This window comes from Pseudochaenichthys georgianus, chromosome 10, assembly GCF_902827115.2.
Source record: "Pseudochaenichthys georgianus chromosome 10, fPseGeo1.2, whole genome shotgun sequence".
Lineage (NCBI taxonomy): Eukaryota > Metazoa > Chordata > Actinopteri > Perciformes > Channichthyidae > Pseudochaenichthys > Pseudochaenichthys georgianus.
This window is the reverse complement of record NC_047512.1, coordinates 13,008,563-13,034,858: the sequence shown is the minus strand read 5'-3', so window position 1 is coordinate 13,034,858 and position 26,296 is coordinate 13,008,563. Positions and strand designations below refer to the sequence as shown.

General features: G+C 38.6%; 1 protein-coding gene across 3 annotated transcripts in view; it reads right to left on the bottom strand.

Annotated features, from left to right (window-relative positions):
• LOC117453809 (solute carrier family 4 member 11-like) overlaps positions 1-26,296 on the bottom strand; it is a 49,650-nt gene that overhangs the window by 8,832 nt on the left and 14,522 nt on the right. The window contains exons 1-11 of one of the 3 annotated variants that reach the window (XM_034092798.2): positions 17,694-17,870; positions 6,679-6,729; positions 5,645-5,728; positions 5,272-5,315; positions 4,565-4,784; positions 3,980-4,061; positions 3,640-3,763; positions 2,917-3,126; positions 1,083-1,167; positions 792-917; positions 601-714 (exon numbers count right to left, since the gene is read on the bottom strand). In XM_034092798.2, the coding sequence (XP_033948689.1) occupies positions 601-714; positions 792-917; positions 1,083-1,167; positions 2,917-3,126; positions 3,640-3,763; positions 3,980-4,061; positions 4,565-4,784; positions 5,272-5,315; positions 5,645-5,728; positions 6,679-6,729; positions 17,694-17,754 (1,201 nt within the window). In that variant the 5' untranslated portion in view covers positions 17,755-17,870. Of the gene's footprint in view, positions 1-600; positions 715-791; positions 918-1,082; positions 1,168-2,916; positions 3,127-3,639; positions 3,764-3,979; positions 4,062-4,564; positions 4,785-5,271; positions 5,316-5,644; positions 5,729-6,678; positions 6,730-13,174; positions 13,402-17,693; positions 17,871-26,296 lie in introns of those variants that run through there. The other 2 variants (XM_034092799.2, XM_034092797.2) reach the window with 2 other exon arrangements.

Genomic DNA, 26,296 nt, shown 5'->3' with positions numbered 1-26,296 from the left:
ATACTGGTTTGACCCATGTTGAAACTTCCTACAGATGTGTGCTTGTGCCAGAGAAATTGGAGAAGATGCAGCCTCTTATTAGTTAAAGGTCCCCTATTATACTGTTCTTCATCAATATATTATAGTTCTCAGATATATAAAAAACATGTCTCTGAAGTGTTTTGCTCCAAACACCAATCAGATCATTGCAGCATTACCCATAATCCCCTCTGTTTCAACCCTGTTTCAAAAGTGCTGATTCTCTGTCTGTTACTTTAGATGAAAATAAGGAGCCCCTCCCCACTGAGAGATATTTGGTGAAAAAGAACATGATGGTGCTCGAGGAGGAGATTCAGGCGATAAGGTGGGGGGGGTTATTGGTGGTTGGTGATTGGCTAATGGTTACACAAGCCAAAAAATCGTTATGACATCATAAAGCGGCCAAAATCTGATCAGCTCATTTTCAGACAGGCTTTTATAGAAATGGATCAGGACAAAAAGTGAGCGAATATTGTTCCCTGAAACTTTAAGAATCTCTTTACACATGTTGATGTATGAGAGACATGAAAAAATGGATTTTTCATAATGGGTGACCTTTAAATAGTAATACACAATACACACCACTTATGAAGATGGCCAGGGGTGCAGTGGTCAGTGGAATGACGAGAGGTGAGCCGGCGAACAGAGAGTAGATCACTCCTCCAATGCTCTGCCCAACAATGGTCTTCTGAACATCTGTCAAGAAAACTGACTTAAGTACTTTTGCATGCCATACATTAAACAATGTTGCAGCTAAAGACAAGGGTGCATACCTATCTCTCCTCTTGTGCTTTCGTCATTTAATGATCCAAAGGCGATAGCAGGCAGGAGAATGGCGATGTAGAGGAAGATGGCAGTGGTGGTGTACTTCAGCAGGCAGCGGTCCTTCCCAGTGATTCCTTGATGGATTATTTAAAGGGTTATTAAAGATATAACAGCCGAAACCTCAAGTTATCTTCAATGTGTTAGGCTTTTAAATAAGACGTTTTATGATTTTGCAGCCGAGGAAATTAAGTCAAATAGATTTGTTCTTCGAAGGCAGTGTTTCAAGAAAGGATTAATACCATCTGTGAAGTCTGACGGGTAGAGAGGGAGTCTGCGCCGGAGGTCATCAAAAACACCTTTACCGAATTTAAGGAATTCTTTGAACTGTGGAGAAAGAGACAGGATTTATTCATTCAGACTTAACACTCCAGTAATTATTCAGATGCTGTAACTGTGTTCACTACATAGAGAGCCTCCTGAAGGGGACTATTGAGACTTATAGTTGTGGAATGAAATCAGTATTAAAATACTGAAAGCACAACTATGTGTTATGGCTTGTAATCCTGATATTCCTTAATCCTTCAAAACGGTGTTGGTAAATTGGCACTAAATTGGAAACATGTAGACAAGTGAGGAGATGAAATACTTTCGTTGACTCAGTTTCAAGCGTATCAGTTGCAAACACAGTGATCTTTGATATGTTCAGAACATGTTTTTCATTTCTAGGAAGTTATTAAGATGGAAATCAATGTGACTTTGGGGAGACATTTGCAATGTAAACAGTAGAAGTACACAAAGTAATCTAACAGGCTTAGTGTTAGCAGTAGAAAGTCACTAAGTATATTTACTCAAGCGTTACAATTATCTGACAGCTATTGTACATTTATAAACATATGAAAATATACAGCTGAAATTATCTGTCAATTAACTATCACTTATTTTGTGTTAATTCATTTCTAATTCTTGTTTCACGCTTCTTAAATGTGACGTTATTCTGCACGTTTTTATATATTTTTTAATTTAATTTATATAGCCCATATTATATATATAGTATATATGTATTAAGTATGACATGTCATAAATTATTGTGAATCTTTCCTGATTATACCTAACTCATTTACTTTGCAAATGCAGGAGTTTTACTTCCAACATGAGTATTTATAGGAGTATTAGTAGCCTACTTTTAGGAGGGATTTGAGTTCATCCTCCAGTACTGAGGACGGTGCATTTGCATGTATTTGTTTGGCTTAGCTGTGCTGCAACCTGAGCAACCTCCTGTGCTAAAGACGACTTTATGTTCAAAGATTCCTCTGACTGGGACATTCCTTTTGAATAACATTAATTTTCATTAATTTGCTGGTTGTGTAAAAGGTCTTTTGAATGAGCGTAATAAAAAAAATGTTAAATACATTTTTGTGGAGGAATTTAACTCGCATCCATTATAAAATTGGACATAATGACACATCTAAGGGGCCATCATTGCTTGTTTTTGTATTATGCAACTCTGTAATTGCAGAACAGGTTAAATGGTTGGTTTGGCAGCAACAACCCTACATTTCAATTCTGTTATTAAAGCATTCAGGACATCAGGTGCAGCCACAACCTGTTGTTAGCTTTTACAACCCAAATACATGCTTTCTCTCTAGGCAGTATCTGGGTGTTCCCTCTTCTCCGCCCTCCTGCTGGGATCAAACATTTCCTCTCAATTTAAACACAGGACATAATGAAGTACTTTATCATTACATGGAGCCACATTCTGCTGCCAGAGCCATGGCAGACCTGGCAGCGCTCTCAGTTTGTTGCCCAGCTGCTCGCTCCTCGGGCCTGGCCGATGGAGCGTGGAAACAGGATAATCAGATAAGCTGGCTCAACTACTTTACTTTAGGGCCTCACATCTTTATGTGCCTGGACGGAGGGAGAACACACGGGTGAGTCCCACATGTGGAGATCTAACAGTTGGTAGAGACATAAGTGTTGGTTTTACAAGCACAACTCCATTGTTTGTAGAGTTATGTATCGTTGTATATTGGCTTATAAGCTCTGTGCTTTTTTGCAGTTATAAAACAGTCAAAGGGCCACTCTGCACTGATAACAGATTGTGTTTTACATCTCCTATTTGCTATTCTTTCACACCTCAAGTGGTTTCCCTTTGCGTGGGTCTGAGTCCTCCACTTCCGTTACAATCGGCTTCTCAGAGCCGACGGACAGCTGCTCTCTGTGGTGCACCAGCTCCTCTTTGAACTCCTCCTCTGTCTTGGCCTCCAGAAGCTTCTGTCTGAAGGAAATGTCCGAGAACATCGTGGCAAATGTTCTACCGAGTTCCACGGCCGACTTGGTGCTTTTCTGGAGAAGAATGGCATGAGACATTCTTTTAATTTGGCTTTAAACAACAACTTCTACACAGTTTCAATTGTTCATAATATCACAGAGAGAGAAAACATTTTCAAGCATGTGGGGCCCATTTTTTACTTTGTATCACATCAAAAAAGAGTGAGGATAAAGCAACAACGAAGGTCATCAGCCAGTTCTAAATTACTACATTCAAATGTTGTTTTGTTCCCAATGCACCTGATTAAGGTGGCAAATACAAAATCAATTGTTATTAGTTTCTCTGTAATTGGTAAATAAAATGCCTTAGAAAGATTATGAAAAATGGTTGTTTTGCCACAACCTAAGGGACATGTTCACGTTGCTTGTTGATTAACAGTTCAAAATGCAAAGATGACAAGGTTACTAAAATGAAAGGCTAGAAAAACCTGCACCTATACACTTTTAAGATGCTACAAGGGGGACATTCCGGATATTTCCTCCATTATATCGTTAATATTAAATAGCAGAACTGATAATTGTCCCTACCGTCCGTGGGGGGGCCAGGATGAGGATGACGTAGCGCGCCTCGCGGCAGTTCGCTCCCCAGTTCTGTGGCCTGTCCAGGCGGGTGATGCAGACATGGCGTCTCTGCAGGCTCCTCACATTGGAGCTGAATCGATGGGAAATTAATTGATATGTGATCAGTGGTGTATAAATGATTGACTGTGCAGCATTCTGTATTGGCAGGTGTAAATTAGACCGCCAAAAGAACATTGCTTTTCCAATGAAATGATTTTATGTGTTGTCACTGTACAGTCAAATGAACTCTACTGAACCGAGGCTGGGAGTCAAACATTCTCTAAAATATTATAGTGGAAGAACTCACAGAATACAAAGCCAGGACTGCTGGTAGCGAATGCCGGTGGAAGTAGACATCACACCCTGAAGGGTCTCTGACAGGAGGTGAACTGTGGGAGCAGAATACAATTAACTGAACCGCCAAAACAACTTGATATTACAAGCATCGTTTAAAGAAAACACACACTACACTCGGTAATTACTGAAGTATTCACAACTTTTACTTAAGTAAAAGTATCAATACAAGAATAGAGAACTACTCAAGTACAAATGAAAGTATTGCATTCAAATTATTTCCCAATTAAATGTAGAACACTTGGAGAACCAAAGTAAAAGTAACCATGTTGCTGAATGGCCTCCTGAAGATCAATATGTCATACAACTGAATTACAAGTGTTTATAGAGATGCGTTATTGTGCTCATCTCTTCATTGGTGGGGCTTTTAAAAACGTATATATGACTCGTTAGATTTCAGTTGTATAAAGGTGCAAACAACTGAAGTATTCAGGTTAAGTACAGGTCTTCCAAATTGTACAACGATATAAGTACGTAAGCAAATGTACTTAGTTACATTCCACCACTGCTCAAAGTGCTTATGATATATTTAGCTCACTATTCAATTCTTCCCCTGTTGTGTCCGTGAACAGCGAGTTCATGACCTCGTCCACATCGCAGTCCCCGTGGCCGTCCTCCACCACGTGAGTTAACATCCGCCTCAGGACCTCGTCCAGAGTGGCAGCTTTCTCGTCCAATAGGATGCTCGCCTGCGCCAGGAAGCTGTCCAGGTCTTTATGGGCGCGCACTTCCTCATGGAAGTTCATCGGCTTCACATACTAGTGTGAGCCAAGGACAAAGGGAAATTGGCTTAATGTCAAAGTGCAAACAGGTGTAATGTTCCTTTTGCTGACTGTATCCCCCCCAAAGGCAAGTTAATCCACACGTTTCCTCCCAGCGTACTGCTTTCAGATTCACCTCAAGGCTTTTATTGTCATGTGTGCATAGCTACAGTGTAGTCATGACAATGAAAATCTTAGGTCACAGGCTCCTCCAACAGTGCAACACAATAACACAGATAAAATAGTACAAGAAAATAAAATAGAATATAATAGAAACAGGATATAATAACAGTGCAGAATATTCTACAGTTCTTATTTAGTATAAAATATGAAGCATGCCCTAAAAAATGAGGATTATAGCATTAAAATGGAACAGTTGAAAAGCAAGAAGTATAATAGAAAGTGTAAAATGCAGTTTTTTTTGGAGTATTTCACACAAAATTCATGTTTGTGATGAGAGGCTGATAAGAAAAACATATCTTACTTTTCTTGTTGTGTTCAAAAGCCCAAAGCCAGGACAGTCAGGATCTGCAAATAAAAACCACATAAATAATATATCATTGTACACACTGTCTCAGCCTCCAGCAACCGAATGGTTCTTTCACATTTCTAAAGTTATTCTTGGAACTAACTAATACATCTAGCAACCGCATGTGCATGACTCGCTAGGACACATGATTTCCATAATTGAAGAGGCGGCAAATTATCCTCAGATGATAGAAGTCACGAAAGACAGCGCCACTTACATCAGCTCATTAATGTGTATCGGTAAATAATGGCTCTTTGTTCTCTCTAATGTCTATTCTTAGAACAAATCAAACCACAGGCTGAACATGTTATAGTGAAATGATTATTACCTGACGCACTGATCTGGACCTGGCTGTCATAGATGTGGTCTTTGAGATCATCCTCACAATCCTTCTGTTCCCCCTCCTTCAGCTCTGTGAATATACAAATAAGGAGTGACAGTCAATACATCTCAGTTTAAAAGTTACATACAAACTTTAATTTGAACAAAACTGAGGGATTCGGTGTCAGAATTAGTTTTTTTGCTGCAGTACTTTTCAATTGACTTGAGGTTTGAGAAATCAGAATCAGAAATAATTTAATAATCCCAGGGGAGAATTGGTTTTAGTAACAATTGTTCTATTTAAAAATGCATAGAAGAAGAAAATAAAATATATTAAATAAACAAAAGATTTTAGCATGTACAATAAAAGATCAAATACAATATATAAACATAAGAAATTAAAGTAATAATAATTATATGATATATAATAATGAAGGCCATTTTATAGCTGAACATAACAGTGAGATAAAACTGTTAAGTTTAAGATGCAGCTCCAGCCACATAAACAGTGTCTCCAGTAAGGGACAATTTATGTTTTCCTTCCACCACTCTGCCATCTGTTGACAAGCACACAGCAGGCGGTAGAGAGAGAGAGAGCCAATAAAAACATTCCCCTTACACCAGACACGCAGCACTTTAACAATAGCAGCCGCTCATAAATTCCTTAATTGTATAGAAGATAAATATGGCATCTCCATCGCCACTTTTAATGAGGGGGGAAAGGAACAGCTACAGAATTGGGGAATTAATCTTTCAAGAGCTACGCTTGAGCTATGATTATTCCCGCTTCCCGTCATCGACCCACAGATGATCTGCCTCATTATTTACCCATTAATTAACCTCTCAACACACGTGTTGTGCTCACCAGCATGAGGAATGGGTCATCAGTGAGCAGCGAGGAATATTAGCATTACTATTAGCACATTTCCATGTGAAAATCTACATTATTCTGTATAATAATAATGTAGAGCATATATTGCACAAAGGAGCAGGAACCATGCTGAGAAAAAACCAATCCAGATATCTATTACTGCTACGCACCCATCTCTTGGAAAACATATCCATTCTTTGACCTCCCGCTGGATGGATCCTCTGTAGAAGGAAAGACAAATGTGTTATTCACTGCACGTTCCATTTCTATAATAAAGTGTTTTATATTAGAAGCTTTCAACATTGTTTTTTAAGTTGCAACCACATTATGGAAATGATAGCTCATATAAGCAAACTTTACTTGGTCCAACATTTATTGAAGTCATGTTTTCAGCCGTCTAATGAAGGAGGTCCAATTGTATTTATCTTTTAGCTATGATTTCCTTTTCAGGAAAACCTGGGGGAAATATCTGGCTTCTCAGCGGGTAAATGCTCCACTATCTTTACCAGTGCAGATAAATCAGTTTGTTGCAGAGCAGATAGCTTACAATAGTTTTATCAAAGTTCCTCAGCCAAGAACAGCTGTCGGCTGCAAACAAGGTTGGTGAGAGTGGGAATAGGAACAAAAAGCCAAATTGACCTTTGGTAACCCATAGCAATGAGCTGAAAGAGCTAAATGCTCCAGAGCGCTAAAACCTCATACGAGCAACCCATTTTACGAAACACGTTGTCACAGATACGAAGTGACCAGCAAGGTGTGATAAAACTGTGTGAAACTCTCAAACTTACACAGTTGTGCCATGCTGCGTCTGACCTGTGCAACAGTAGCATAAACCTAAAGTGACCAAAACATTCACAAACTTCTCTCAGCGGCCGATCGGAAGGCTCCTCTGTATGAATGTGTGAATGAAGAAATATATAAATATAAAAGACCTTTGAGGGGTTGCAAAGACTGGAAAAGCACTAAATAAATACAAGCCATTTCCTGGACGAAGATTGATATAATTATAATAATAATAATAGATTTAATTTGTTAGCGCTTTTACAGGTGCTCAAAGACGCTTTACAGATATAGTGAAGGGAAAAGAAAAGGAAGGAACAACAAATAAATATATAGTTAAAGTTAAAGTCAAATAATACAAAAACAATCACAAATTAAAAGCCAGATTGAAGAGGTGAGTATTTGTGAGTTTTTTGAAGGTGGTGAGGTCAGTGCAGTCTCTGATGGGTTGGGGGAGTGAGTTCCAGAGAGAGGGGGCAGCGACGGAGAAGGCTCTGTCCCCCCAGGTCCGGTGATTGATGCGGGTGGGGATGGATAGGAGTTTGGCTTCTGATGAGCGGAGGCAGCGGGAAGGGGCGTGGTGGTGCAGCAGGTCTGTGAGGTAGGGGGGGCCTGATTGTTGAGGGCTTTGTGAGTAATCAGGAGGACTTTGAAGTTGATTCTTTGACGGACGGGGAGCCAGTGGAGGTTCTGGAGGACGGGAGTGATGTGGTCTCGGGAGCGGGTGTGGGTGAGGAGGCGGGCAGCAGAGTTCTGGATATGTTGGAGTTTATTGAGGAGGTTGGATGGTATGCCGCAGAGGATGCTATTGCAGTAGTCGAGTCGTGAAGTGATGAATGCATGAATCAGGGTTTCAGCAGCAGAGGAGGAGAGTGATGGGCGGAGACGGGCAATGTTTTTGAGGTGGAAAAAGGCGGTCCTGGTGATATGTCTAAACGTGATCATTATTATAAGTGTGATGCAGTTAGAGAAGACTAAGAAGCATTACACATGATATGATGATGTCAAAAGTATAGAGAGACAGAAGTAGGAATTGAAAAGAGACCCGTTCGCTCTCTGTTACAACAAAAACCTGACACCTGCGCCTGATGTTTGTATAGGCGCTCGTGTTTCTGTGTCGAAGCTGCACGGGTGAGCTTTTCCTCGCCTGAGGCAGAGATTGCCTCTGGGGGGCTCCCAGCAAGAATACATCTCAAAGCAGATTAGACGGAACATTCCCAGGCCTCCTCTACTTCACAGGAGCCTGCACAGACAACAGGGGGCCTCTCAGCTTATAAAGCAAGCTGTTTGTACCACAGGACGTGTAGAGGGACGATGATTTACTCATCGAGACCTCTACTGTCTCGGCTCATTAAGATAAAGGTCAAGTTTGTTGGAAACTCTTTCCATTACATCTTATCATCATGATCAACAGTAGACACTGACTAACACTAAACAGTAACTCTTTTTTCATTTGCTGCAACGATGAGATTGGCGACAAATGATATTTTAGCTTCAAAAGCAAAACTGTGTCCGAATTTTCCCCCTGATTGCTTTATCTATCCGTCCCTGTTTGTACTACCACACTAAGTCCGTCTTTCTGCAGGCCTGTTAACTTTTCTGTCTTATTCTTTTCTTAAAGTGGACCTATCATGCTATATTTGAAAAATATATTGTAGGGCCAAATCTATATAAAACATGTCTGTGAATTTTTTTTTCAAAATACCAAACAGATCATGCATTTTAGCCATGCCTCATTTCGCTCTATTCCAGCCCTGTTTTTGCAAGGGCTGATTCTGTGATGTAGCTTAAATGCAAATGAGCTGCAGCTGACCACACCCCCCTGCAGGACAGGGAGATCAGCTGCTGGGCTCTCAGAAGAGGGGGAGGAAAAGAGAGGCTCCGTTCTCCATGTTTTATTCTTATATGATTATATAGAGTCGTTATTCATTTGTTTTAAAGCTCAATAAATAACAAAGAAGACCTCTGACCGGCACTTTTCTAATTTTGTCCGGAAGATTTAAACTTTAACGGACATGTTGACCGGCGGAAACAAATCTAACTGAAACTTTGCCACACGGTCCCCTCGTCCCTTGGAAGAGGTGGGTGTTTGTCATCTGCTGGTGGACCGGAGAGAATTACAGCAGGAGTAAACGCTTACCTCGGGGAGGGAGAAAAAGAGCCACAGCGGAGAATAAACAGAAGGGCAACCATGGCAACCATGTGTGGGAAGTCTTCTTCGCTGCTTTTGTGGCAGGACTACAGCGCCACTTACAGGCCTGGCATATGTACTACAGCGTCTCCAGCGCTTTCCAGCGGTCTCGTGTGAATGGACACGTCTCGTGTGAACAACACTATTCCGGGCTGACGTCAGCTCGGATGGAATCTGTATCCGCTCGTTGTAGTCCCGTTTTTAAAAGATTTGGGTACGGAGGAAAAGAGAGAGGGTTGTATTTTCTGACACTTGGTGAGGTCCCTGGAACACCGGGGACACATATTCATGTATAAAAGACGTACAAAAGTGCATTTTGCATGATAGGTCCACTTTAAAGGAAGGTCAAACTGAGGAAAAGTGAATAAAAACAAAATTCATGTGCAGGTTAGGTAGAACCAAACTACAAGCTTATCCAAAAACTACACCTAAAAGAGTATCAGATATCAATGACCATACATATCTTTAACATGTCCAATTACTTTGTATTGTGATTAGCTGCTTATGATAAAAGCCAGCACTATGTTAAAAAATTTACAAAATCAATAACTTCTAGAGGATATAGGCATTGGCCATCAATAATCACATGTATTTGAATGTATTTAGTTTACTATAGATAGTTTTTGGAGACAAAAACATGATTGTTCAATGCAAAATACTGTTGGTTACGATGGCTCATGTCTGTGGGTTTCCTTTTGTCATGCGGCCGATTTCCTCACACTCTCTCTTACTGTGCACTCGTGTGACATCGCAGTGTAAGAGAAACTCTTTGGTCCAGCTTTGAGATCGACACTGCTCCTTTTAAATAATCTGCTGAGTCTGTCTGTGAAACTATTGCAAGACACTTTCCAAGTTATAATCCTGTGTCTCTGTTTCAATCTATCGTTTTTGGTTTATGCCAGCAGTGATGCAAGAATTACTCAGATCTTTTATTCAAGTGACAGCACCAATACTCAAGTAGAAGTTACAGGTTGAAAGTAAAAATCCTGCATTTAAAACCTTACTCAAGCAAAAGTCAGAATTGGTATCAAAATACACTTATTGTACCGCAAGTTAAAGTACTTATTGTAAGAACCCATTTCAAAATCATATATATGGATTAAGTATGGATCAAGACTATTGATGCATTAATGGTTCTATAACAGCCAGCAATTGTGGGGCTAATTTTAGAATTATGTAATATTTTATTTATATTTGTCATTAGCTCTTTGTCTGAATCTATAAAGCAACTCGTTTTTTCAGATGTAGTGGAGTAAAGGTATAATATTTGCTTCCATAATGTAATGGAGTAGTTGTTAAAAGTCACATAAAATATGAATACTGAGCTGAAGTACATGTACCTCAAAATTGTACTTGAACATTTTAAATGTACACATTTACATTCCACCACTCAATGCCATATATTCACAAATATGTAAATGTATTCATATCCGTATCTCTTCCTACAAAGCGTTGAACTCTTGGCTGGTTACATTTAAATTTCCAATCAAATGTGATTGTATATGACTAGCCAACTTTACTCTAGGTTTTAACAGCTAGCAAAAAAAATGAAATGTGCCAGAAATCTTTGTTTGGTTCTCAGTTGGGAAAAAGACATGTTTCTGCTTTAATGTATTCACTTCTGCTTCCTCATCCTCTTTATATTGATCTACCAACACAGATGAGAGGTGTGATGGAGGCGAGCAGTAATATGAAATGTGTGGAAAATACACCACAATACTGTTCCTGCATTTTCACCAGGATTAAGAAACTGAATGTTTATTTATTAATGTTTCTCGGATTGAATATGTGCAACCGAGAGTGTCTTTTTTTTAACAGTTCTTTTGCTCATTCCTTTCTCTCAAAAATATTCAATTAAACATGTTTCTGTATCTCCTGACATACCCGATCTCCGATCTAGCAATGCCATCTCTCTTCTGACAAACAGGACTTACTTAAAGCCTCAGGCATCTTTGTATTCATCCCTGTCACAGTGCTATCTGTGGGGAGAGGACGTCCTTGAGCGATATAAAAACAGAGGAATCTTGTTGGGTCTCTGGGAACAAAAGTTACAAAGCTGAGAAATCTGTGCTGAACCGAACAAGGTCAAATCATCGAGGCAGACGCTTGTGAATTGACTGCTACTTGAACCCTTGGCTTTTAACATAAAGACCTGCGTGTAATTGTGTCCTCTCAGTAAGTATATCAAACTCTTATCAGCGTTATATTTGACCATGGTTAGTGTATGCAGCTGTACCATGAACAGTGTGTACTCTGTATGTCACAATGTACACATTCATATATTGAAATAAAGCAAATAACAGGAAGGAGGAACTACAGCTCATTCCACTTCAACACCTCAACGATAAGGACGACCCGATGTTAGTTATCCAGCCGGATAAACCGGAGCAACAGTCACACAGGCTGTCCTTCACTAGCCAAGTTACATCTGAAGGTGCTTTCTACTCAGGTAAACTTCAAAGTGTGATATTAATCCTCTGGGAAACTGAAGTGTTTAAAACTTGTTAATAACATTCCGTTTTTTTGTTGGATGATGTAAAACTTGAACAACGTTTGTAAGCCTGAAAATGACCGCAGCTAAGAAAGGGGATGCTGTAGATTTGATATAACTTCTTTATTATATCCAATTGTATCATATTATCTTCAACTTCAAGCAGAGAATGTCTTGAACAAGAATGGAAAGGCCAGATTAGAATATTAGACATTTTTCTGGTAGATAATCTTCTTAATCCTACTTGAGACAACTCAAGTAGGACTTTTTAACCCATTAATGGCACTGAACAGAAAAACATGTATACCTGTTGTAGTTCTGCAATTGCTTTTCAGTATTGGTTAATAATTGGCCAATTCTCAATTAATTGATCATAAGTTTAAAATAGCAAATAACATGGTTACAACTTAAAACCACTAGCTTTGTCCGACCAACAGCCCAAAACCTAGATATATTCAGTTCACTTTATATAACATAAAGAAAAGAAGCAAAGCCTCACATTAATTCAGACCCATTAGTATTGGCCGGATTTGTAATACTCTAAAACAATAATCAAAATAGTTTCCAATCATGTTTGTGTTGGATAATTGTCTTAGAGCTCTCGTGAGTTGTTTGATAGCCAGAGTAATAGTTATATTATGCAAGTGACGTGATAAAATAAGAGTTGTGTAACTATGATGATAATATATGACACTATAGCAACATAAAATATAGTCTTTCTAACTTAATACACACTGAATGCAATGTGCTTTTCTGAATGATAACCCCAGCAGTGTGGCTTTATAACAGTGTTAAAACATGCCAAAATAAATTGCAGGTTAGCTGTAAAAAACCTATCTATGACAGATAAGTGTGCCGTTTATTGCCACATTGTAAATATTAAGCCATATCCGTTTGACTTCCTGGCTTTCCTGGCAATAAAAAGCATCTTGCTCATATTCTGTGCTTTTAAAACAGAGCACATAAAGACATAAAAAAAGGAAATAGCACCCACAGAAGCTGGCAAATAAAAGATAATAGAAATTATTGTACATCCAACGATAAAAGCCGGCACTATAGATAACTCTTACACCTTTTCCAAATGCTATCAGCTCAGTCACACACACACAGTCTGTAGAGAGGATCTCTCCACGTGTTGGGCTCTGTTGGCTCATGTTTCATAATGACAGACCTTCCTCACAACCCTCCACCCCTGTATACTTACCAGATGGCACAAAATGGAGGACCTTTTTGGCTTCCATGTTATCCAGTTTATTTAGGTGAGACGCTCTCCAAAGGTCAACCCATCATCCTTCTCTCTGCCCCCAAATCACCCTGCACTCACCACTGATGTGCTCTCAATGTCTTTCATACACACACCCATACATACATACACACACACACTTACACACACATTCTGAAGTGAAACTGCCCCTCCTCCAGCAGCACATTGGTTTGAGCGAGGAAGTGAGAGGGCAGGAAGAGGGAGGCATGTTTCTGTCTGCTGGGTCCTTGTGCCTATGAACTAGTATTTCAGCTTTTGAAATATGTGTATTGTGTTTGATATGTTTGTCCTGATTAAACTTTTATAAGAAAGTTTACCAAGTAGCTAACTCTGTAAAATGTGTACACACCTTAACTCACCCTCTGCTGTGATTCATTCAGTGCTTTTGTCTTTGAAGCATCTTGTGAAACATGATACATGTCATTCTGCTGAATCACCAGAAGCATGTCCTGTTTGTGACATCTTTTATATACCTACTGGTGGGGTGGGGTGCCAAAAAACAAACAATTTTAAATTATAACCTCTTTCTATTTTCAAATTTGTTGATTCATGTCGTAGGTAAAATGCAAATATGCGTTATTTTTATTTTGGTAAATATGTGTTTTTCATTAATTGTAACCCTCGTTAAATAACTGTGCAGTGAGAAAAGACAGGCAGTCAACTTTCATAAAGAAAATAATAACAAAAGTTAATCTTTGCTTATTTTTGATATGTTTAAAATATCCATGTGGAGATTTGTATTGGATTAGAACGTTTTTAAATTGCTATTTTGACAATATGTTTCTGTTTATAAGAAAAAGTTATTAATCTGTGCCCCATCAAAACATGTTGTTGTAAACATACAAAACGATACCATTTACCAAAATGATATTGTGTTTCTTAGGCCTAAATAAAAAACAACAACATGTTAAGTAAACTCTGCCTTGACAAAAATGTACAGAGCATCTTTTTGGAATAATTTAAACATTTGTACAGAGTTCTCCTTTCTTGCCTATGTCTGTAATGTAATGTCATTGTTGCATTTCTTGGCACGTTACTGCCACCTATTGTCAATCAGGAGAATTGCATCAAACCACCCTTTGAAAATAATACGAAATGTGAGACCCATCTTTAAAACCAGCTCCAAATCCCTCTCAGGCAAAACTCACAGTATCACTTTAACAACATTACTAATACTAATAGGTTTTCACAGAAGGCATCGGAGTATCTGAGACCAGATGCAATACCAAAGACAAACAGAGTCAAAGTAGTACAATATAAATAAAACACGTTGTTTCAAGGCTCATGACACACGAGCTGTATCAACCCACTGCACCTGCTGCTCGGCAAAATTGAAAGAGGAATAGAATGACTCCACTGGTGGTCACCACCTAGGAAGAGGAACATTACCTTGTATTTTTATAATGTAAAGGATGCATTTCTTCTCAGTATTTGGCACTTTCCTCAGCAGAAATTAAACGACACATCATGACAAATTGTTATTGTGTTAGATATCAGATATATGTCGTTTTGATTCCATGGTTTGAATACATTTTAACTATAATTTGTCGCAGCCTGTTTGTCTCGTCATTATCTATAAATCTTGATTCAGACTTACTCAGAAACCATTTAGCTATTCATTGACTAGCTGTAACTTCCTGAATTGTTCTTCACTCATTCATTCGTTCAAATGTAACTTTCATGAAAATATTTTTGACCAATTATTTTTGTACTTATTTCTATGTACTTGCCTATTGTTGGAGGAATGTAATGTATGTGATTTCCTCTGACAATTTGGGAGAGTAATTTAGTTGCCAATGTTGAAAGATATTATAACTGGCATAAACGGGAACAAAGAGACAACCGCTACGAGAGAAGATTACTTTCTAAAGGAAATAACGTAGCATTCAAAACAAATAGCCTTTGTATAAGGTGGTAATATTTCCTTGTGGATTCCTTGTATTTAATTACTAATAGTGAAATAGAATTACTGACATTATATCTGCTTGTTATTTATGATAGAAGTTACAAGTTAAAACCTTACAAGCTCTTTCTTGGAGCAACTTAGGTGCTCAGTAAAATTGTATTTCTCAAACGGACTAGTTGATTTTGGATTGGTCGGTGGATGCAAAATAATAAACCATGTCCCCAAGTAGAAAAAGTTCCTCGATGTTTAGTAAACTGGTAATCTAGTGGCCAGAGGCAAGACAAAGGTAACAAAAGAAGAACATGACTCTTCCCTCCACTGCCATGAGAGGGCAGCACAGTCTTTTGTTAATTTCAGCCAGAATCTGACTCAGTTCATTTAAGGATACAATCAAAAGAGTATCCAATTAGGAGAAGCAGCTATTCTTGGTGAAAAAGGCCAGATAAAAACAATTAATAGATGTTCCTATCAGTGTCGTGCATCTGGTTTGAAAACGCAAGCTGCAGTTTTTCTATTTGTATCTACCAGTTTGATGAATGTTTGCTTTAAAATGTGTCAAGATGTGCAATCATTGACATGGTTGTTGTTTCCATCGGTCTCTCTTCTGAAACATGGTGTAGCTGTTTGCCGGTGTGAATTTTCAGACAAGTTAACAACTCAATTGTTGGTGTGAATGCATGATGATGGCCGCCCTGATAGCTCACCTGACTCTTTAGTCTTTGCAGCAGCAGGGGTTCAAATCTCACCCACAACGCAATTGCTGCATGTTGCCCCCTCCCGCTCTTCCTTTCCTGTCTATCTCCTGCAAACAAATCAATAGAGACCAAACAAAAAGTCTAAAAAGTGCATTTGGCTCTGTTTTTGTTTCCCTGTGTTTCATCATGCTCTTCTTGTGTGAAATAGTTTTGCAACTGTATTTCTTTGTGAAACCCTGTGTTGCATAATGATAATAAACTATCTGTAAACCGGAGCACATCGACTTTTATCTCGAAATGTAGGCCTCAGCTACTGTATCACGAGTTGTGGTGAATATGGCCTTAAGTATGTATGTGCATGTTATATATGTTATGATAAAAATATATATTTGATCATGTAGTATTACTGTTATCTGTCTTTGACCAAACCCAGGCCCCCCCAAAAAAGACACATGTAGGTCTCATGTCCTGGCTTAGGCCCTGGTCCAAAATGACTGCATGAGAGCACAATCGTATAGTTTGTGTTCTTATTTATTTGTCCTTCTAACAAGACATGCACAGATCGAAGCTTCATATTGTAGAGCTTGGTCATTGCTTATTACTCTATATCAAATCCATGTAGAAATAGACTGACACATGACCTCATATAACCGCTACATTTCCTTTACAGCACAGACATGTACGTGCAGTATGCATTGGGGACTTTCATCGCTGACACAGCAAAGAGTCAAACGGTGACTATAACATCACTAACAAACAGGCCAGGAAAGCAAGAAAATGCTACTTTACTAAACTAATGTTGTGTGGTCAGCGAGTTCATTGCAAGTGCACCGTGAGTTTGGTTTAGTCTACGTGTGAAACATGAATCAAGCTGCAGGAGCATCAGGAGCTCAACACATCCCACACAGGCATGATATTAACATTGTTGTCTATAGAAGCAACAAAGCATATTCCCTGGATGTCTATTCAATCAAATGTTTCAACGTTTCATGATTCAGCAATGGATGACATATAAGTGCTACTGGATGAATCTGTAGACAATATGTTACTGACTTAGAGCTTTAAATGTCTAACAGAGTGCACAGCAGCTTCCAACGTTCATTGTTGTGGTCAAACATTAAATATGTGCAGCACATGTGATTGTGCAGACAGACTGTGAGCTAGGACACATTTACCACAAACTGCCTCCAATAAAAACATAAACTGTAATAAAACGAGAGACTGTCTCAAAATGTTTTTCCGTGTTTATTCTAAATCGATGAGATTGATCAATTTGACACTCTGGTATGCATTTTTAAGACAAAAATAAACACATGTAACTCAAGACCGTAAAGTTCACAACAAAGCAGAGTGGGACCTGAAGTCCAACACAAACCCTTTTTTGTGTCGATTGTTCATCTCTCAATGAATAAATCATAGTTAAATTGATTTGCTGCTCATTATATTCACACTGTGACCTTTGTCCATAAAGGTCATCGCTTAACAACCAACCGTGTTTACTGCATATCATCCTGAACGAGCACAATGGGAAATGCATGCAAATTAATGCACATTCTAGATAAGAGGGGCAGACTTTCATCAAACATGTATCACTTTTTATTTACCAGACATAATATCTGAATCAAATGCTATTGTGAAAATACAATGATAAGAAGTGGCATAGTTCATTCTGAGTAAAAGATCACAGACCAGTGCACAATAACTGATTAGAATTGTATGTGTGAAAACAAGCCAAACTTTTCGTGGAAAGGTTAAGTCCTCCTGTCTTTTACTCAGCGCACAAAGCCATGAACATGCACTAATGATTATTCACATTGTTTTCTCGTGCCTGAATATGATCTAAATGCATGACGCTTACCTTCAGAAAAGTGAGTCACAGTGACTCCGGACATCTCCTCTACCTCCTTTTGGTTCTTCATAAACTGGAGATGCTTGCAGTGCAGCCAAAAGTCAGGGATATGTTGGAAACAGCGTTAAAATGACTTTACAAAGCAGGGATTGGAACATGTGTTTCCGGTGTGAGAGTTGCTGCCTGAGTGGTCACGCAGGCAGGCCCTCAGGTAGATGGGAATGGTTCACCACCAATGAATAACACATTAATGTCCTCCCTGCCAATCACAGTGAAGCTGACTTTATGTGCTAAAGGCAATGTGGAAGGTGGAGAAAGAGGACACAAAGAAAAGGTGGGGGACAAGAGATGGGGGAAGAAAGGTGTTAGGAAACTACAGCTGGGACTCTTTGATATTTTAATGCAGTTGTCCTGTGAGACGTTCACCACTTCACTGTTGTGCTAAACAACCCTAGTGTTCACCTGGATGAGTCATTGCAGCATTCATGTGATTCAAAAGGCTCCACCCAAGGATCTCAAAGCCATGCGTTTCCTCTGTTTAAAGGCAACGATTTCTGTTCACAGCCACCAAAAAGGGTTTTGGAAATGTACAATTAGCACATACTCATTATAGAATGCTGCAGTGCCACATGTTGCACAAGCAGTCCTCGTGAGGTCATTCAAGCAAGAGAAGAATGTGAAACATGTTTGTAGTTTATACGTATATGTGTTGTCTGACACCCAGAGCAGAGAGAATGCAAGTTTAATGCACTTTGCATTTTGCCGACCCAGAGGTTCTCTGTTTGACTCCAACTCACACAAATGCTGCCCTTAAACACACTCCATTTAAACTGAGCAGACACTCAATAAAACGTACCAAAACCATGTTTGTTTGTTTTTCCACAACAGTCACCAACTGGATTAAATTATGTAACAGATAAAAAAGAAAGTAAAGTGTCCTCTTGAATGTGTTAGTGGCTTTACAAGCAGCCGTCTTCTGTTAACTAAAAGCTGATTTCCGGTTCTCGTAAACACACCCATTTAAAAAAACAGAAAGGCATATCTACAGGAAAAATAGAGTCTATTGCCCTATTTAAGAGGGTTTTCCTCAATTTAAAAACCTCTATATACAGACACACTGATTTGGTCGGTGGGCCATGAAAGAAAAAAAAAAAAAAACCTCAAATGAAAAAGAAACAGACCCTGCACGCCTTTAACAAAAGAGCGTATTGTATTTCACATGAATGTGGTTATCTTTACAGGACTGGAAACATCTAAAAAGATCAGTGTTTAATGTAGAATACATCCATTTAGGTGATATGACAGCATAATGTTCGCAGGAATGCACGTCAATCATCTACCTTCACATTTAATCGGTCACTTATTGTGTCAGTTTTAAAAGAAAAACATCTTTTTTCCACTCAACTCAAATCCCTCTCCTGCCAAAGAGGGAGGTCTTAAAGACTTATTTCAGATGATAAATCAGTTCAATTATCCCAATCATCCCAATTTTCACTTTTGTCTCTTTTTCTTTCTCTTCCCTAGCAGAGTGGGAACCAAGGTGTCTTTGAGTGACAGCGGGGGATATTGTAAATTGAACTTACTAATTTAATGTAAAGATTACTCAAATGGAACCTGGATAATTATTTCATAACAAGTGCTCAAATGGCTCTACAGCTCCTGTCTATATTACAATATCCAACCTGATTTGAAGCAAACAGCAATACCAAACACATGGATAAAGTGAGGAGACCTTTTTTGTTTGCTTATCACCTAAGGGTGTGTTTGAAAACAGCACCTCAGACAGAAGCAACGGATACTTCTTTAAAAACAAAAAGACTCACAAACATTCATATCCTCTGATCAGCAGGCATTAGCCAAACTAGGTCAGCTTTACAAACACTGTAGTGCTTTAAATTGTCATTGAAACGTGAAACAAAAACTATGTATGCCCTGGAAGAGACCTTAAAGGTGGGGTAGGTAAGTTTCAGAAACCGGCTCGAGATACACTTTTTGTTATATTCCATGGAATGCTCTTAACATCCCGATAGCAATGAATATCTGAAGTGCTTTGACAAAAAATCCATACAAAAATTTCATCTGTGGAAGCCGTAATACTGTAAAAAGTACAACCAATCAAAAGGGGTGAGAAGTGCAGAGGCGCTGCCTGCTGGCTTATCTGTGGTTAGTCTCTGTACTCTGGTGTCACACTATCAGGGGTATGGATTTCATTTCAGGGGGGCTGGGGGGAGTGGGCTACTTCCCGCTGCTGCTTTTGGGGAAACAATGGAGAATTATTAGAGAGAAAACATGCTTTTGTTTGAGCTGTAACTGCACATCCAGATAAAAGTAGCACTACTGTATATTTTATTCATTGTGTGGCAGAATAACTGAAGAGGCTGCACTATTTAGTTGTCTAAAGTAAAGATGTATACCCTGTAGCCTTTGTTATTATGCTCCATCAAAAATATTATTGACAACCTGCCGTGTTGGTTTCAGGCTATTGTGACGAAGTGCAAATTCTTTAATACAAAGATCCTTGAATGCAAGAACTGACATTTGAAAGATAACACAATCTTACATTGTCAATGATGCAAACCTTATGTTCAATGGGTTTTCAAAGACAATGGCAACTTAAAGGTGGGGTAGGTTTCAGAAACCTGCTCGAGATACACTTTTTGTTATATTCCATGGAATGCTCTTAACATCCCGATAGCAATGAATATCTGAAGTGCTTTGACAAAAAATCCATAAAAAAATGTCATCTGTGGAAGCCGTAATACTGTAAAAAGTACAATACGGCAATGTCGCCCTGTCTGTCAGCCTTCCATCTCGTGCACGCACAAATGCATCTCGTGCCCTCATTGGGCGTGCCCTCATTGGGCGTGCATTGCAGCAGTACTTCAATGACTCGCCAGCAACAGGCGGCCACTTTCACCAGTCTGCTGACGTTATGTGCGCGTACTTTCAAATTTTAGTGCACTCGAGCCGGTTTCTGAAACTTACCTACCCCACCTTTAAGCAAACATGAAAGCCGTTGAATAATCAGATTACAAGTCTACAGCTGTGCTTGCTGCTCTGAGGCTATACTTATCGAAATGCTAATAGAAGAACATGTAGTGTGTTGTTGCAGGTATAATGTTTACAAGGTTTGATGCTAACCTTTGCTAGTGTAGCACAAAAGAGCTTCTAAAGATTAGATATAGATAGATAAAGACTAATATCTTCAGTTTCAGGTATTTTGTCGCAGACCAGGTATTTTTATAATTAACGTTATTGACATCATTAAAGAAAAGGTAAATAATTACCAAAGTAAAAGCAGTACATCCTGATAGCCTCATGAGCATCTGTAATATAATCCATCCAACAGTTGCCAAGACTTATGGTTGAATCCAGAAATATGACCATTATGGAGTGACCAAAGTCAATAGTATTCAGCCTTTATCATGAATATTTCTACAAAATGTCATGGCGAAAGCTGTTTTGTTTTTATGGACCAAAAGGGCATGTCACTAACTTGTCTAAAAATCTTTCTTTGCAAGGTCACAAAATACATTATTAAATTATTTGTTTTTCAGAATGTAATCAAGTGGCTACCGCTGCAGTTCAAGGAAGTAATCAGCCGAGTGTGCAATAAGTAGATGTGCTCTCGAGGGATATCTTTTTTGCAATACCAAGATCAATAGTTAAACCCTGCAGTCAAATCTACATACATCAATGTGTATTACAATTATTCTGTGTTTCAGTATTTCACAACTTTTTAAAGAATATCTTTGATTATGTTGACAAACTACAGTAAACCATTAGTACATCTGTTTCTCATTGTTTCAGATTATGTATTGATTTATTAATCAATCAAGCTGTTTCCCTCAACCTAAGGTATCATAAATCAGCATTATTATTGCATTAAGCATCAGAGGGAGTTTTCTTCTCTGTTACCTTGTGATTGGTTTTGCCAAGCTTTCTTTAGTTCATGTTTACGGAAGTTGTGTGGCTCTTACTACAAATCTGAAAGGGAGTCTGATACTCAATGTGCTGTCAATAAACAAAAACAAAAACAAAAAAACAACGTTCACCTATGTTCAACTTGAGAACAGAAGAAATCATATTTGTACATTTAAAACTAAAGGCATGATCACTTCAGGTATGTGCCCTAAGTATGTAGGTGGTAGTAATTATTTTCTCTATTATGTTTTTAAAAAAATAGCACTATCAAATAAAAAGTAAAACACATGATTTACAACAGAAGAAAAACACTTACAACTAATTAGAAGCATTACAAGTCTTTAGCTTTAAACTAATTGTTTAAAAAGCTAAGTGGCTTCTAATATTATATCAAAACATGTTTTCTATTTTGTGCTATGTAATCAGAATTATTATTGTGTTGTTATTGCTCACTCAGTTCATTAGTTTTAGCGTATGGTTTTAGCCTGAAAGATTATTGCTTTTTAGCTTCCGGCCACCAGTGGCAGCACTGAGAGCAACAGGTCAATTGGGTAATCAGAGAAGAAATTAGGCTATGCGCCATATTGGTTTTTAAACAGGTTGTATCCATGGTTGTATCCTACATCCATGGATTTACCTGCACACAAGTTAGACAGGCCGACAGAGTTCAGCTGCACCTCACCTTACTCCAGGACCGTGATAAGCAGTAATATGACGCACATCATGTAGCATTTTTATGAACATATGGTCTTCAATCTGCAGACAATTGAGATACAATGTGACATTTTGAATGAGGATCATAATCCATCACTTTTTGTGTTGTCACTGCTGTAAATAAAGTCCGACCTGGCGACCAAATACAAAGACAACTTTAACGACTTCATTGATCTGTTTGCACAACGTCGAGAAGATGCTCATCTAAAGGTAAGCGACGCATTTTATATCAAATGTGCAGTGTGATACAGTTTGCTGCTTAGAGGTTTGCTCGTGTGGTTTGTTTGGCTTGTTGCACAGCTGCTGTTGTTTGCTATTTCTGCCATACTCTGTGTAACTTCTTGAAGTCCTTTAATCTTGTTGTGTAGGAGTTTATGTTACTGCTCCTTGAGAGACTGAGAGCTTTGTTTGGGTGCATTGATTTAAGTATTGTTTGTGCAGATATAACATTAACTAGCAATGGGTTTAGCTCAACTTCACTACAAGGCAAGGCAAGTTTATTTATATAGCACTTTTCAACGCAAGGCAATTCAAAGTGCTTTACAAAAAAATGAAAGACATTAAGCATTAAAAAAGAAAAGCTAATAAAATAAGCATTAAAAGGGAAAATACATGGATAAAAGTTACAGTGCAGTCTAAGATATGAATAGTTCAATTAAAAGCAGCGACAAAAAGAAAAGCCTTCAGCCTGGATTTAAAAGTAGTCAGAGTTGTAGCGGGCCTGCAGGTTTCTGGGAGTTTGTTCCAGATATTTGGAGCATAATAACTGAACGCTGCTTTACCATGTTTAGTTCTGACTCTGGGGACAGAAAGCTGACCAGTCCCTGAAGACCTGAGAGATCTGGATGGTTCATAATTTAGCAGGAGGTCAGAAATGTATTTTGGGCCTAAACCATTCAAAGCTTTATAAACCAGCAGCAGTATTTTGAAATCTATTCTTTGACACACAGGAAGCCAGTGTAAAGACTTCAGAACAGGAGTGATGTGATCCACTTTCTTAGTGTCAGTGAGGACTCGAGCAGCGGCGTTCTGAATCAGCCGCAGCTTCCTAATAGATTTTTTAGTGACACCTGTGAAGACACCATTGCAGTAGTCGAGTCTACTGAAGATAAAGGCATGGACAAGTTTTTCCAAATCCTGCTGTGACATTAGTCTTTTAATCCTAGATATATTCTTTAGGTGATAGTAGGCTGATTTAGTAACTGTTTTAATGTGACTGTTGAAACTCAGGTCAGAGTCCATGACTACACCTAGATTTCTGGCTTTATCTGTTGGTTTGAACATTGCAGACTGAAGCTCAGCGCTAACTTTTAAACGTTCTGCCTTGGCTCCAAAAACCATTACCTCATTACCACTACACAACTTGACATAAATTGTTGTTATTAAGTGATTTTCTGCAGAGATTTGGCATTTGGGCCTGATGGGTCTGTGGTTTGTTTAGTAGCTTTTGTACATTAGGATGTCTGCAATTTACTCTGGCTGTTGTACAGTATAACAAGCCAGTAAAACAACAGCTTAGTCCTTTGGTGTTACAGGATGTTTAACCAGTTATCTGATAGTGAAATAGGCCTTAACATTATGATACAATTATGAATTGTATATTAGTGTCCTGGCTGACCTGAATTGACCTCAGCAGCTGCAAAATGGCATGCTGAGAGACCTTTGGGGCTCTTTCAGTTTCCAGATGAAGCTCTTTGAAATGAGAGAAGTGTAAACTGTGACTGTTTGTAATTTGGAGAAACATTGTTGTACACCGTTCCCTGGTTAACAGTCGAGTTTACAGGAACCAAAAAGAGATAAGCATAGACAATCATTAGCCATATATAACTTTTCTTACTTTTGAGAAATAAAGAAATAAAACTCCCATGATTTACTGTTCCACACAACACATTTGGGTACCACTTTACAATAAGACTACCCTTATAAAGGGTTTACGAATAGTTTGTAATTAATTTATTAATTAGGTTGTGAACACTTTATAAATCATTAATAAGCTTTTATAAGACATGAGATAAACAGGGCACCTCTGACCGGTTGCTTGCCAAATAGTGAGCCCACATTTATATGTACTGCTAAGCCTTATATTGTCTATAGCTTACTTCGTCTTCTTCATCAGCCAGCATCCTTGGTATCTTGTTCACTGAGTTGATTCTCGCTAAGTAGCCACTATAAGGCTTAGTCATCTTGCCAAATAGTGAGCCTGGGTTGATGTATGAAAACTACGTTAGAACTGGTTATAAATGGTTCTTAATGATTAATAAAGTGTTTACAACCTAATTCATAACCTAATTATAAACCCTTTATGAATCCTTTATAAGGGTAGTCTTATTGTAAAGTGGTACCCACATTTATTTACTTTTAATTGCATATAGTGCAGGCTATAGCACTATTTTCCTTAATTTTAGAGAGACAATTTAGAGCAGGAGTTTTAATTAAAGTGAACTAAGACCTGACTGACAAAAAGTCAACAATTTGTACTGAAGCAATAGGGCACGGATGTGGGCACGATGGTAGACAGATTGAGTAAACTGTCCTCATCTGCAGCTAAAATAAACATAACATGATCTTTTGGACGCCAACTGTCAGCAGTGATCCAAGGTTGTGTGTGAGGATATTCAACCCAGTCTCATAAAAAGACGTGTAATAACTACGTTGGTCCACAACGTAGGACGTAGTATTTCTACAAAAACGCCTCTGAAATTGTAAGATCCCTACGTTTTTTCACCATTCATTCCAATGGCTGGTGCTATGTCACGTGATCTTCACATTTCTCCCTGCAGAAAAAAAAAACATGGCCGAACTTCATTTTATTCTCGGTGTAAAATGCCTATTTTAAAGTTAGTTTGGCCATTAAAATGCCTTTTGATGTCATTTGATGCGAGAAAAATGAGTTGTTATTTCAGATTGTGTGCAGTGGATGTACATGATCTTTAGTTTGCTAGTTATTACGAAGATTACTTCAGGAAATTGTGTCGATACAACGTTTTCATTGTTACCAAGGTGGTTGCTAGGGACGCTGCTATCGATATTATTTCTGTTATGTTGTGTAACTGTTATGTTGTGTAACTGTTTAATGGTGTTATCTTTATTGCTACCCCCTTTCCCCGTCAATGTATAGTTTAACAAAATCCGCATCTAAAATTGTGGCATAGATACGTTATTTTCCCCTGTGCTATTCTCCATTTACTCAACAATAACACATAATTATCCTTGTGTTTATTTATTTGTTTGATTAATAAACACAAGTTGGAGTCCGTCAGGACCGAGGGTCGGAGCAGCTCATTTGCTTTACAGAATATTACACCCGGAAGTAAGTATTCTCTCCGCTTCGCTTGACAAACCCCGTGATAGTCCTCAAGCTCTGTGATTGGAGAGTGTGCAGAGCGTCGAACAGCACTTGAAATGGGATGGAACCACGGCAGACTGTCCAAAACTGGATTTGAACGGGTCCACCCCGTCTCCCCCACCCCGTCCCCAGAACTACACGTGTTGGCTATTGTGTGTTTTGCAACATGTTCTATGGCACGTCTCTCTACTGGGAATTGTAGTTTTAAAAGACGTTTTCATATTTCCCATAATAAGAAGTGGCCAGTATTAAACTGTACATCCCTGGAGATTTAGGGGATAGGAAACACTCAAATTTAAAACATAATTAATAAATGGGTGAAAATTGCTTGTGCCTGTCAGGGTGCGTGGAAAAGGTAGGACCCAAATGCAGAATTTTTACAAAAAGCGAGCTTTATTAAATAATAAAAGCTGTGTCAAAAGGCAGTATCCAAAATATCCAAAAACAAATGAGCAGCACAAGGAACATGGACCGTGGAATAACATGGAGGGAAAACAATGGACCGACATGGAACACAGGGGAAGACTAGACTAAATACACAGAAGGGTAATCACAGGACAAGACACAGCTGGGCAGGGGAGGAGAAACACAAGGACAACAGGTGAACACAATGAGACAATCAGACATA